The sequence below is a fragment of the Sinocyclocheilus anshuiensis genome, unplaced genomic scaffold, assembly GCF_001515605.1.
Source record: "Sinocyclocheilus anshuiensis isolate Anshui unplaced genomic scaffold, SAMN03320099.WGS_v1.1 scaffold522, whole genome shotgun sequence".
NCBI lineage: Eukaryota > Metazoa > Chordata > Actinopteri > Cypriniformes > Cyprinidae > Sinocyclocheilus > Sinocyclocheilus anshuiensis.
In genome coordinates this window covers 1,588,024-1,600,968 of record NW_015544185.1, presented here as the reverse complement: position 1 = coordinate 1,600,968, position 12,945 = coordinate 1,588,024, and the positions used below count along the sequence as shown (strand labels likewise).

General features: G+C 35.2%; 1 protein-coding gene across 1 annotated transcript in view; it reads right to left on the bottom strand.

The window, feature by feature from the left end:
* The window catches only part of LOC107696473 (matrix metalloproteinase-24-like), a 43,308-nt gene that overhangs the window by 20,649 nt on the left and 9,714 nt on the right, over positions 1–12,945 (bottom strand). Inside the window, exons 2-4 of the mRNA XM_016496817.1 lie at positions 6,073–6,221; positions 4,878–4,983; positions 3,764–3,774 (exon numbers count right to left, since the gene is read on the bottom strand). Of these exons, the coding sequence (XP_016352303.1) occupies positions 3,764–3,774; positions 4,878–4,983; positions 6,073–6,221 (266 nt within the window). The remainder of the gene's footprint in view (positions 1–3,763; positions 3,775–4,877; positions 4,984–6,072; positions 6,222–12,945) is intronic.

Here is a 12,945-nt window from a genome sequence, read left to right as displayed (position 1 = left end):
AAACTGAAATAAGAGGTTGAAATCAGATCAAACCCAGAAGGATTAAACTCTGATAAAACATTTCTGTTCATTTGTTACATTTTTATAGAATTTTAATGTTTTGTGTAACAAAATGCTTTCTCTGTGTTCAGGTTTGACTGTAGTAGGCTAATAATAATTCAAAAGCTGACGCTTCAAATCAGCATTTCAAACCAAAAAATCTAAACCTTTACAAAAAGTTGAATGTCTAAATATATACAAACCCACAACTTAATAAAAATAAGTATTTATGTCTTAAAACAATTAGAGAATTTATAGGCCTTTTATATAGAGCTATATAGGAATCTATGGGCTAAACCATGGAATTGCAGATGTTTTTCTTATTTTACTCCCACCAGATGGCACTAATCTGGCTTCAAAAATGGGATTTTAAAGGCATTGACTCTATTTTAACATGAAATACTGCATTCATTGAAAAGTAATATAAAAATATATATTTTTTTAACAATTGTATTATTTTCAATGGGCAGAAATTCATCATAATTATTGAATCTCAAAATTGAAGCCATGAAGTTATCTCAAAATACAAAATATAAAATAAAAATATTATTGAACAAAAATATATTACATTGATTTTACTGGGGCGAAAAAAAGTTACATTTCAGGTGTCCGGTCACTTTTGACCGTGATGATCACAAGTGTGACTCCCAAATGAGGAGCACCTGAGGGTTAAAGGACAATATCTGCCCCCTTAAATTGATTTACAGGTGCATTTTTTTTTTAACCTTTATAGAGGCAAAGATTTTCTATCCTTATTAATTGTATCTTATGTCATGTTTTATGTCATATTCTTACCATTCCATTAAGTGTATTATTAATATAATAAATAAAGCAATAAATGATGGCAAATCGAAGTGATACTTGTAGATTTAAAAATAAAACGGCCAATAGGTGGCGGCAAGTCGCTGTCTTAATGAGCCAGGTGTCGCGTCATTCATTCATTCATTCAGTAACGAAGCAAAATGCTGTAGTTATAAATGGGTTATTAATCACTGACTCTCCAAATCGTTCAAAGCCGCAGATTCGTTAACTAACGAAACACCGCTGTGTGTTGCTTGGAGACGCACACCAGATGATACGGATTTCACTGGAACTATTATTATTTAGTTGCAAAATATAACAAATATGACAATATTCTGTTTAAAATGTAGGCTACATTTAAAATGTAAAATGTTCACTTATGACCTTTTTTGTTGAACTGTTGTAAAAATTGTCACATTTGCCATCATTTGGATATTCAGGGAAATTTGCATTCTTGCTCGTATTTTAAACATGAAAATAATAACTCGCACAGGGTATGTGTCTGTATCAAAGAGAGTTTAAATCGATCTCAATGTACAGTCCGTGTCAATATTTGTTCTTCATGCTATTAAGTGAAGATCTACTTTTAAGACACATTGAACAGCAGCGTGATTTGCTAAAGCAGCATATTCAGCGGCCATCCTATCACATGCACGCTGCTTGTTTGGATGCAATCAGTTTTGACCGCAAAAGATGGGGTAAGCTGATTGGATATCATGTATTTGACCGTTTACAGCACTCCCATTTTCCATATGTATAAACTTACTTTTTTTTTTTTAATTTATAGGTTGAGTGGGTTTTGGGAGGCATAATAGCAAGAAAACCACTCAAAGTACTAAGCTTTCATCAACTATTCGTCTTCCATCCTGAGATTTGCTAAAGCAGCATATTCAGCGGCCATCCTATCACATGCACGCTGCTTGTTTGGATGCAATCAGTTTTGACCGCAAAAGATGGGGTAAGCTGATTGGATATCATGTATTTGACCGTTTACAGCACTCCCATTTTCCTGTTTTTACATTAGAAGCGGCATTTTGCTAGTCAGAAATACATGTTCGGTTTTAATGTTACTTTAAGTTGGGGTAGAATTAAATGAATGCCAAAACTCCGAATTTTGTTCGCATACCCCAGTTTGAGAACCACTGCATTAAATAGATTAAAAGTGATAGTAAAAGAATACTGGAAAAAGTGTACCATGGTTTCCACAAAAAATATTAAGCAGCACAACTGTTTCCAACATTGATAATAATTATAAACATTTATTGCACCAGATCAGCATATTAGAATGATTTATGAAGGATAATGTGGCACTCAAAGCTTTGGCATGACAGGGATTTTTTTTTTCTTCTAAATAATAAAATTGAAATCAAAATATTAACATTTTAAATATATATTAAAATAGAATAACATTTTAAATTGTAGATAATATTTCACAATATTACCGTTTATGTATTTTTGATCAAATAATTCTTAAACTTGTAAAAGTTGGTGTATATTGCTAATGTGTTATATTTGTTAGCTAATGCATTACAAATGAGACATTGTAAAGTGTTACTACTATTAGTAGAACGTTACATTTTTAGAGGCTATTTTCTGCTGCTTCAAAAAATGTGCGTATTTATGTTCTAATTTTATTCCTATATGTGTGTGTTTGTTAGATTATCACTGCCTTAGAGGAAGACACCACCGCACAGAAGATGCAGCTTGGCTACCGGCTTCAACAGATCGCTGCAGCTGTAGAAAATAAAGTGACAGACTTGTGATCATGGACAAAGTAAAGTGAAAGTAATAAGTGTGAAGACACTGATGGGTGGCTATATGAACACATGGTAAAGGTACTTTAGGTACAGTATCAGTTGCAACGCTACCATGTGAAGCAAGTATACACAAAGATCGTGTTCCGTTTAGCTGTATTAAATTGGACTCTACTAATGAAGATAAATTAAGACCCACAGTGTAATGTGATGTGTTGGTTTAGAAGGGTGGAGCCTTTAACTTGAATATGGTCTTGGATTTTTTTTTTTTAAATATATGGAATATGGTTATTCCCATTTCAGTCCTTTTCATTTTAAAAAGCCTGGATGCCTTGTTGAGTTCATGAATACATTATACTCCCAGTGGAGGGATTTTTTTCTGCAGGATTAACATGAAAACCACGTATACATGCTCAAACTCTTGCTTGGTCATGGCCTTAATTTATAGGTTGAGTGGGTTTTGGGAGGCATAATAGCAAGAAAACCACTCAAAGTACTAAGCTTTCATCAACTATTCGTCTTCCATCCTGACCTGCGACATTTCTTGCTTTCTTTGTTTTTTTTCTCTCTCTCTCTCTGTCCCATCAGGCAGAAAACAAAAGCTTCTTTAAGCATTTTTAAGGTTGGAGGGAAGCATTTCAGCAATGTCTGTCTGGAACATTGCGTAAGCGGCATGCGTTCCAAAACATACGCACACGTGTCAATGCGATATGCACTAAAATAATTAAAGATGAGGGTACAAATACACTCCACTGGCTGGCTTCAGCGAGATGCCTAATGGGCCGCCATTAAAGAGCATCACATCATGTGAGGTGCAGTTATTAACAGGCATATGGAGTTATTGGAACATTTCCCTGTAATACATACAATGGTCATTCATAAAAAGAGTAAACAGTTTTTGTAGTTTCCTCTAGAGCAGTGATTCTCAAGTCAGAAATACATGTTCGGTTTTAATGTTACTTTAAGTTGGGGTAGAATTAAATGAATGCCAAAACTCCGAATTTTGTTCGCGTACCCCACTTCATCACCTCACATACCCCCAGGGGTACGCGTACCCCAGTTTGAGAATCACTGCTCTAGAGGTTCCTCAGGTGCAATATTCAGTGAATTAGTCAATCCATCCATCATGTAAGCTTTGCATTTAAACAGTCTCTGAATATATACCTTACCTGTATGTGATCTTTTTCTCCCTCCATTTCTGTAATACATACAATGGTCATTCATATAAAGAGTAAACAGTTTTTGTAGTTTCCTCTAGAGCAGTGATTCTCAAACTTTTTACAGCGGTGTACCCCCTGGGGCATTTAACATTCTTCTGCGTACCCCCTCTCTTCCACTTAGACCGCAGTTACACCTTTTCTATTAAAGGACCATATTTGCCCCCTTAAATTGATTTACAGGTGCATTTTTTTTAACCTTTATAGAGGCAAAGATTTTCTATCCTTATTAATTGTATCATGTTTTATATACATGTTTTATTCTTAACATTCCATTAAGTGTACTACTATTAATATAATAAATAAAGCAATAAATTATGGCAGTGGCGGCTCGTCGGGGGAGGCAGGGGAGGCACAACTTCCCCAAAATTTTGAGGTGAAAATGGGAGGAGGACGATTTAATATTAATAAAATTCACAATTCATTTCAGTTCATGTCTCAGAATGTGTATTTTTATTTTTTTTTTGTAATCTCACAGCTGTAATAACATGTTAATGAAGTTGGAAAGCGCCGCTTTTCTATCGCGAATGTGCCGAATCTGCTGATGTAATTACAACCGCTAATAATAGAGAAGTGGAGGGGGAGGCCGGGGGAGAGCTGAGCTCTCCTGCCTCCGTTGGTAAAAAAAATTTGCCAATCAGCATTGAGTGTTCACTTTCAGCGCTGAAGAGTGTTGAGAAAAGAAACCTCTCAAGGGAGGCTAGCCTCCTTCTGATATCAATCAATCATCATAGAGACGTAAATTACGTGATATTAGTTTGAACATCTCCCGCTGCGCTGATAATGTACCAAGTAGGTCTACTTATGATGCATATTGAATATTTGATCGCCAACAGATTTACCAAGCTGTCATTCAAACAGTATATATACAAATTAAATATAAAGGGAGAACACTCCTAAGCTGGATATAGGCTACATCAGTCGGCTTAATTAAATGGCACAACAGGCAGCTCTCTTTTAACAAACAGACAGACTTTTAAGAAGGGATGGATGTTTGCTTCAAGTGATATAGGCCAGGTAAGTGAAGTTATATTATCTTGCTATATGTGTGTCGTTTTCTTTAAATCTTTTTCTCCCTCCATTTCTGACCAGTGAGGGCGTAGCGTTTATTTCTCCTCCGTCGGCTGATGTGAAGGTGATCTGGAACTCCACACCGAGGTTTTCTCATCCACCTTAAAACATGTAGATAATAATCACACCCAAGGACACTGCACAAATGTCAGAGAAAACTCTAACAGTAAGTTTATGATCTTCACACTACTGTACATCAAATATTTTAAATGCAGTGCTAAAATCACATGGAACACCAACAAGACCAAAAACATGCATTAAGTAAATAAACAGGATGAATTTTATATGCACAAGAACATGTTTTTATAAACTATATGGCAACTGAAATTTTTATATAAGGTCTAAAATTTAAGAAATTACATAAACTATAAATAGTTGTATCTTTAACAATGAACAATCATAATGACAAAAAACAGATAACATAAATAAAATTGGTTTGCGTACATCATAGTATAAGATTATATACACAGGAAAAAAAGCACAATGACAAGGTTGAATATCTTTGAATAATCATAATATTCATATAATATTCATATAATCATTATCAACCCCAAATGTATTGGTTATACTACAATCACAAAATAAATGGGCAGCTGTGTCTTAAACAAGTTTAATCAACATCAAAATATTTACAGATAGATTAATTAAACCTGTCACTCATATATTTTAAGTTGTTGCACTTGTTATAGCGTCTTAAGTCACATGGTAACGTCAACATGGCGGATGATGTCCAGATCTTATTCTTACTTAATGCATTCAAGCTATAGAGTACGTACTTTTCTAGCACTCGTTAAAGAAGTACTTATTGAAATTAAGTACCTAATCAGTGAGTATGCGGTTTTGAATGCAGCCAGTGGCTTTTATTCGTCTTCCTAAACAACCATTAGTCTCTCTGTTGCCCCCATCAGCTCTGGAGCACTCATTACATTTAATTAAGTTACTGCCGTTTAACTGGTGCACAAGTTGATGTTCTCTGAAAATTTTGGAGTCTGAGATAAGTTCTACTTTAGTTTTTGAGCATATTACCTTGATCTAACTGGTTATGTGATCTCAATATAGAAGCTCTCATGAGGGGGCGACTTTAAACACTACTGTTCATCTTATTAATGCATATGCACTTTAGCAGCTATATTGCCTGTTTGTGATTTTTTAAAAGAGTAAGTGATGCAGTAAAGAGGGTTGTTACTAACTCGATGGTGGTTTGGTCAAGCACTCCCGTCACTGGAATACCGTAAAACCGCTGCATGGCAGCGACCGCTGACTGCATGGCTTTCTCCGATCGCAGGTCCGATGTCCGGATGTCATGAGGGAGCAGATAGCCATAGTTCTTCAGCCACGTCTAAAAAAGAAAGAGACATTACATTAAGAACTAAAGGCAGGGTTATTATAGTTAAAGGGTTAGTTCACCCCAAAATGAAAATTCTGTCAATAATTACTCACCCTCATGTCGTTCCAAACCCGTAAAACCTCCATAGACAGCAACGCAACTGTAATGTTCCCAGGTCCAGAAACGTAGTAAGGACATCGATAAAACAGTTCATGTGACATCTGTGGCTCAACTTCAGAGAGAATACTTTTTGAGTGCAAAGAAAACAAAAAGCACTAAGCTTTGTTTGTTGGATGTTTGCTTTAAGTGATAGGCCAGGTTAGTGAAATTATATTATCTTGCTATATGTGTGTCGTTTTCTTTAAGTTTTCTGACTAAAAGCAACCAAAAAGTCATTTTAAAGTGGTTAAATAATAATAATAATAATCGGCAGGGATGCCCAGACCAATACAATTAGTGTGCCTCCTCTATTTTAAAACCCACGAGCCGCCACTGAATGATGGCAAATCGAAGTGATACTTAGACTTAAAAATAAAACCATCAATAGGTGACGGCAAGTCACTGTCTTAATGAGCCAGGCGTCACGTCATTCATTCATTCATTCATTCAGTAACGAAGCAAAATGCATAATTTATTTAACAATTCTTCTCCCCCGAGTTACGTCTTCCGCCATTTTGGAGAGTACCCAAGAGTGTAATCGTCGTAATCAGCGTTGTTTACGTTCGGGGGAGAAAGCGCGCGTATGAGTGTAATCTGCGTAATCAGCGTTGTTTACGCTTAGGGGAAAGCGTGCGTATGTGTTGTGATACTCTCTAAAATGGCGGAAGATGTAACTCGGGGGAGAAGAATTGTTGAAAAATTATGTTATTTTTGTTTTCTTTGCGCTCAAAATGTATTCTCGTAGCTTCGCAAAACTGAAGTTGAGCCATTGATGTCACATGGACTATTTTATCGATGTCCTTACTACGTTTCTGGACCTGGGAACATTACAGTTGCGTTGCTGTCTATGCAGGGTCTGAGAGCTCTCACATTTCATCAAAAATATCTTAATTTGTGTTCTGAAGATGAACGAAGGTCTTACGGGTTTGAAACGACATGACGGTGAGTAATTAATGACAGAATTTTCATGTTTGGGTGAAACTAACCCTTTAACTAAAACTGAAAACAATAAATAAATAAAAAATATTACTTGAAATAAAATAAACTTCAAATATAAAAAAAATAAATAAACTTATTATATTTCAGCTAATTGCCAAGGCAACATTTCTCATTTTCATTTGTGACCCTGGAGCACAAAACCAGTCTTAAGTCGCTGGGGTATATTTGTCGCAATAGCCAAAAATACATTGTATGGTTCAAAATTATTGATTTTTCTTTTATGTCAAAAATCATTAGGACATTAAGTAAAGATCATGTTCCATGAAGATATTTAGTAAATTTCCTACAGTAAATATATCAAAACTTAATTTTTGATTAGTAATATTCATTGCTAAGAACTTCGTTTGGACAACTTTAAAGGAGATTTGAATATTCTCAATATTTTGATTTTTTTGCACCCTCAGATTCCAGATTGTCAAATAGTTGTATATCAGCCAAATATTGTCCTAACAAACTATACATCAATGGAACGCTTATTTATTCAGCTTTCAGATTATGTATAAATCTCAATTTAAAAAAATTGACCCTTGTGACTGGTTTTGTGGTCCAGGGTCACATTTAGTTAAATGTACTTAAATGTACTAAAATAACTAAAAGTTAATTAATAAAAACTTCATAGACATATTTAGAAAAAAATAAAAACAGCAAAAACAAAATTGCACATGAAAATGAAAAATATAAATATAAATAATTATTCAAAATATTACTAAAACTATTATTTCAATGGTAATAAAATAACACTGACTAAACTGCATTAAATACTGATGCCAATGAATGTAATATATCTAGAATGTGAAAAAAAGCAACTGCAAAAGGCAATGTAATTTTTCTGAAATTATCTTAATAGCCATCAATCAGTATCAGAACTGGAGAAAAAATTGAAGCTTTTTGAATGGAAACTGTAAGAGATACAGACTAAATTAAGACTTAAAATCGTATCTTAAATTATTCTGACTAAAAAAGTGAACAGTAGGAGCACTATCAAGTTTTAGGTTCATACAGAAGTGCTATTTTTAGAGTAAGTAATTATTGATGCCATTCTGTTTTTGATGCTAGTGCGCAGAAATTACACACTTAAATATGCGTGAAACTAAGAGAGAAAACACAAATTGTATCAATAAACAGACCCTGTCTAGGTCAGCCACCTCAAATAAACTCCAATTGTTCTCAAAGCTCGGTTCATTTCACATGCTCCTTGATCTCAACATATTTAACAGCACAAAAATAAAACTGAACTTATATAGAGCATCCCCATCCTCATCCTCTCATTCCCTCATCTCAGCCTCCTCTCTCTGCTTTCATCTCATATATATATATATATATATATATATAAACAAAACATGAAATATGCCTAAAACTAATAGCATCGCAATGACATTAAATAATGCTGACTAAAGGGCATTAAATACAGATGCCAAGATAATAATGGAAATATATATAAGAAATATATCTAGAAATATATCTGTATCAATTTAATTTTCCTGAAACCATTTTGACATCCATCAGTCAGCCATCAATAGCAACTCCCAAAAATCAAACCAGAAATCCCTATGAAAAACTATGGTGTTGTAGCTAGTTTTTCATGGAACTGCACCAATTAAAAATCTAGTTCTGCAATTTATAATACAAATTTTCATAAAATGTTAAACTAACACCAACATCATACTCTTTACTGTTGAAATGCATTGATAAAGCATCTCTCTATATAAATATGCATGAATATAATGCACAGATGTATAACATTATTTTGCATATTAAGAATGCTGAAACGCAAACTTCACATTGTACCAGTGAGTACACCCTTCTTTGACATGGCTCCATGGTAACAGGCTCAGCACGGCCCCCTGGGAAATCGTAACCATGAAATAATTCACCAACGCTGTTACTGGTGCCATCATTATAAGCATGGCATACAGCAAAGTCTGAAACCAGCACTAGACTCAACAATACATGTCTCATCCACTTTGATAAATCAATGAAGGCTATGAGATCTGAAGAACACAAAAGGACTGTGAGAGTTCAGCCCCGTGAATAATAAGCCTTATTTAAGCCGCAGGACTATTTCTGTTCCGGTACTTTGCAGGAATCAGTGGAATTCAGTTCAAAGTCAGAAAACCACATTTCTCTGGAAATATAAATGATAAATTGTTCTTGTGAACTGCACTGTCGTTTCAAACCTGTATGACCTTCTTTCTTCTGTGGAACATAAAAGGAGAAACTTTGTATAATATACTTGCCATTCCTGTTCATATAACAACATCTATTGGGGATACAAATTGTCAAGCTCCAAAATGACACAAAAAGCACCAAAAAAGTAAAACTTGTAATGTCCCATTTTGGAGTAGAAGATATATTCCTCAACATTTCTTCTTTTATGTTCCACAGAAGAAAGAAAGTCATAAAGCTTGGGTGAATAAATGATAACAGAATATTCATTTTTTTGGTCAACTAGCCCTTAAAGGAATAGTTCAAAGTAAATACAAATTTGCTGAAAATGTTCTCACCCTCAGGTAATTCAAGACATTAATGGGTTTGTTTCTTCATGGGAACAGATTTGGAGAAATTTAGCATGGCATCACTTGCTCACCAGTGAATGGGTGCCATTCTCATCTACATCTTGGATAGCCTTAAGGCCCGTTCACACCAAGAACTATAACTATAAAGATAATGATATTAGCGTCCACACCAGCGAACGATATCGTCTGTTTATTCTAAGCGCACGCTGCAATGTTATGAGGTCATGTAGCAAACTATTGTTTGAAATTGCATTCTTTTTCAGCATAGTTTTTTAAAAGAGTATGATATACAAATTACACAGCACAGTATACATGATGTAGAGTACTCAGTACTCAGTAAGCTAGTACTCCATTCCAAACACAGCCAAGTCTTTCTTTGAACAGCTGCCCCTGAAACTTGAAATCCTTTCGTCGCTGCTGCCAGGTGGCATGGAGTGATGATATTCTACCTTCATGAACAGCATGAGGTAACAGTGTTCATGCGCTCTCCAAACAAAGGCAGCCAAAACAGATCAGATGAATTTCTAGTAGCAACACACCTGACTTTGTTTAGGATTTGGTAGAAAATGATGACTAAAATGAATGTACTGGTTCAAAACAAGTCAAGTTCTTTGTACAGCATCTGTGACATGCGGTCGATTACCACAGAAAATAATGCCAACTCAGTTTGTAAAATCGCATGTACTGTAATGCACTTATAATGGAAGTCAATGGGACAAGATTCTGGAGGGTTCAAAGCAGAAATGTGGAGCTTGTATATGTTTGGTAAAACACTTATAATCATTTGTCCTTGCACAATTGTGTGCCTTTGAACAGTAATAGTTCAACAAAGAAGTAATAAATCGTGACAGTAAAAACATATACAATGTTAAAAAAGATTCTATTTCAAATAAATGCTGTTATTTTGAACTTTCATCAAAGAATCCTAAAACAAATGCATCACGGTTTCCACAAAAATATGAAGCTGCACAACGGTTTTCAACATTGATAATAATCAGAAATGTTTCTTAAGCAGCAAATCAGCATATTAGAATGATTTCTGAAGATCATGTGACACTGAAGACTGGAGTAATGATGCTGAAAATTCAGCTTTACATCACAGCAATAAATTACATTTTAAGGTATATTCAAATAGAAAACAGTTAATTGTAATAGTATTTCACAGTATTGCAGTCTTTACTGTATTTTACTTTTAATAGTGTATATCACTGAAAAAACATTACATTACTTTAATTTTGTTCTGTTCTGTTCTGTTCTTGTGGCACACACAATCAAATACTTTACCACTGATAAACAGTACAAGGATTAGAAGTCTGCGTCTGACTCAAATTACATTGGATAGTTCTGCTGAAACAGCACTATGTTTGCCTGCGAGACTATCCAGAGCTCAAATAACGGCTGATTACCTCATCATGATATCTGCTGTAATGTAATCTGTGTAAAGTTATTGTGTTTTACCTCAAATAAACAATCGGACTCTCTGCTGTGTGCTTACAAGTAGAATCAACCATCAGTCCATCTTAGAATTTAAAGAGGATAAACCATTTCCACCTTTTCTCAGATCCTTAGAAACTGGCTGTTTTTGATATTGTGCCTAACACTAAAAAAATTTAAAATGAGCTTTGTTGTTGGATGACTAGTAGACTAATTGGCTAATCAGAAAACAATTGATGCTGAAATGTGCCACATAAACTGCTAAGATCAGACTGAAATATGAGGTACATTGTTAAAAACTGTAGAGCGGCATTTTATAGAGAATATTACAAAGCAGGTACAGTATCTAGCATGTATTACTCTGACATTATTACTGGCTGTAAAATTGTGATCACAGTCCATGTAATTGGCCTCTTTGAAACAAGATGTTCAGGTCGTGTGGAGTCTCCTTTCTCATAAGTGTGTGCTAAGGAGTAGGGAGTCACAAAAGGAGTTGGGCCTTCCATAGAGAGGACGGTGTGTGCATTTAGTTTGAGGATTTGCGGGCATTGATCGGGTGGTGGCATTGCCTCATGACTTTTGATATCTTGTATTTCAGAGAGAAACCGCACGTCACATCATCAGTGGAATCAATAAAGGTTCAGTTCCTCGCAGTGGTGCCCCGACTGCCTCACCAATAGAAGAGGGGTGAGAAGTTAGTGCAAAGTTAGTGGCTCATGTCATTTCCCTTTTCTTATCCCTGTAATTTCCTGTTCTCTCCGCCTTGATCAATAAATAAAAGCAGAGAAAAGGCCAAAAGAGATAACAATAGCATTAGAATTATAGCACCACGATAAATCAAAATGAAAATGTAATCGTGATATGGTGATATTTACTGTGATTATCAAATCCCAAAGGAAGCGATTTAATTAAATTAATATATGCACTGTGTGAATCGCAGCACAGCTTGTGATTCAGTGTTTACAACAAATGCATACAAACTCACGTCTGCATCTGTTATAAATTTGGGTCACTTATAGCATGCATTTGGGAATGCAACATGCGCCAACCATCAAAATTGTTATGAGAAGCGTTTATAAACTGGAGTTTTCATGCTAAAATAAAAGATGAAGAAATTAAGATTTTTAAATTAGCAGTTTAAATTAAAGGGGTGGTTCATTGCGATTTCTCTTTTTTAACATTAGTTAGTGTGTAATGTTGCTGTTTGAGCATAAACAATATCTGCAAAGTTACGAAGCTGAAAGTTCAATGCAAACAGAGATAATGTCTTTTAAAATTCTGGCAGTTTAATGCCTACAAAAACGGCTGGTAGGACTACAACCAGTTACTTCCCGGGTTCGTGACATCACAAACCCAGATAAACCCTGCCCTCGGGAAAAGGCAGCAAAGGGGGCGAGGCCATGCTGCGCTGCTTTAGAGAAGAGGAAGAGAAAACTAGAGGTGCACGTAAAAATCTATTCATACGCGATTCTGTCTTCTAACGATTCTAATGGATTCACAAGTTTCAAAATCAATGTTTCAAAAGAAGCGGTTCTTAATATTGTTCCTCGCGTCCCCCTGCTCTGCATCGCTCTCTCTCTCTCTCTCTCTCTCTCTCTCTCTCTCTCATTCAGCTCAGCTCCAGCAAT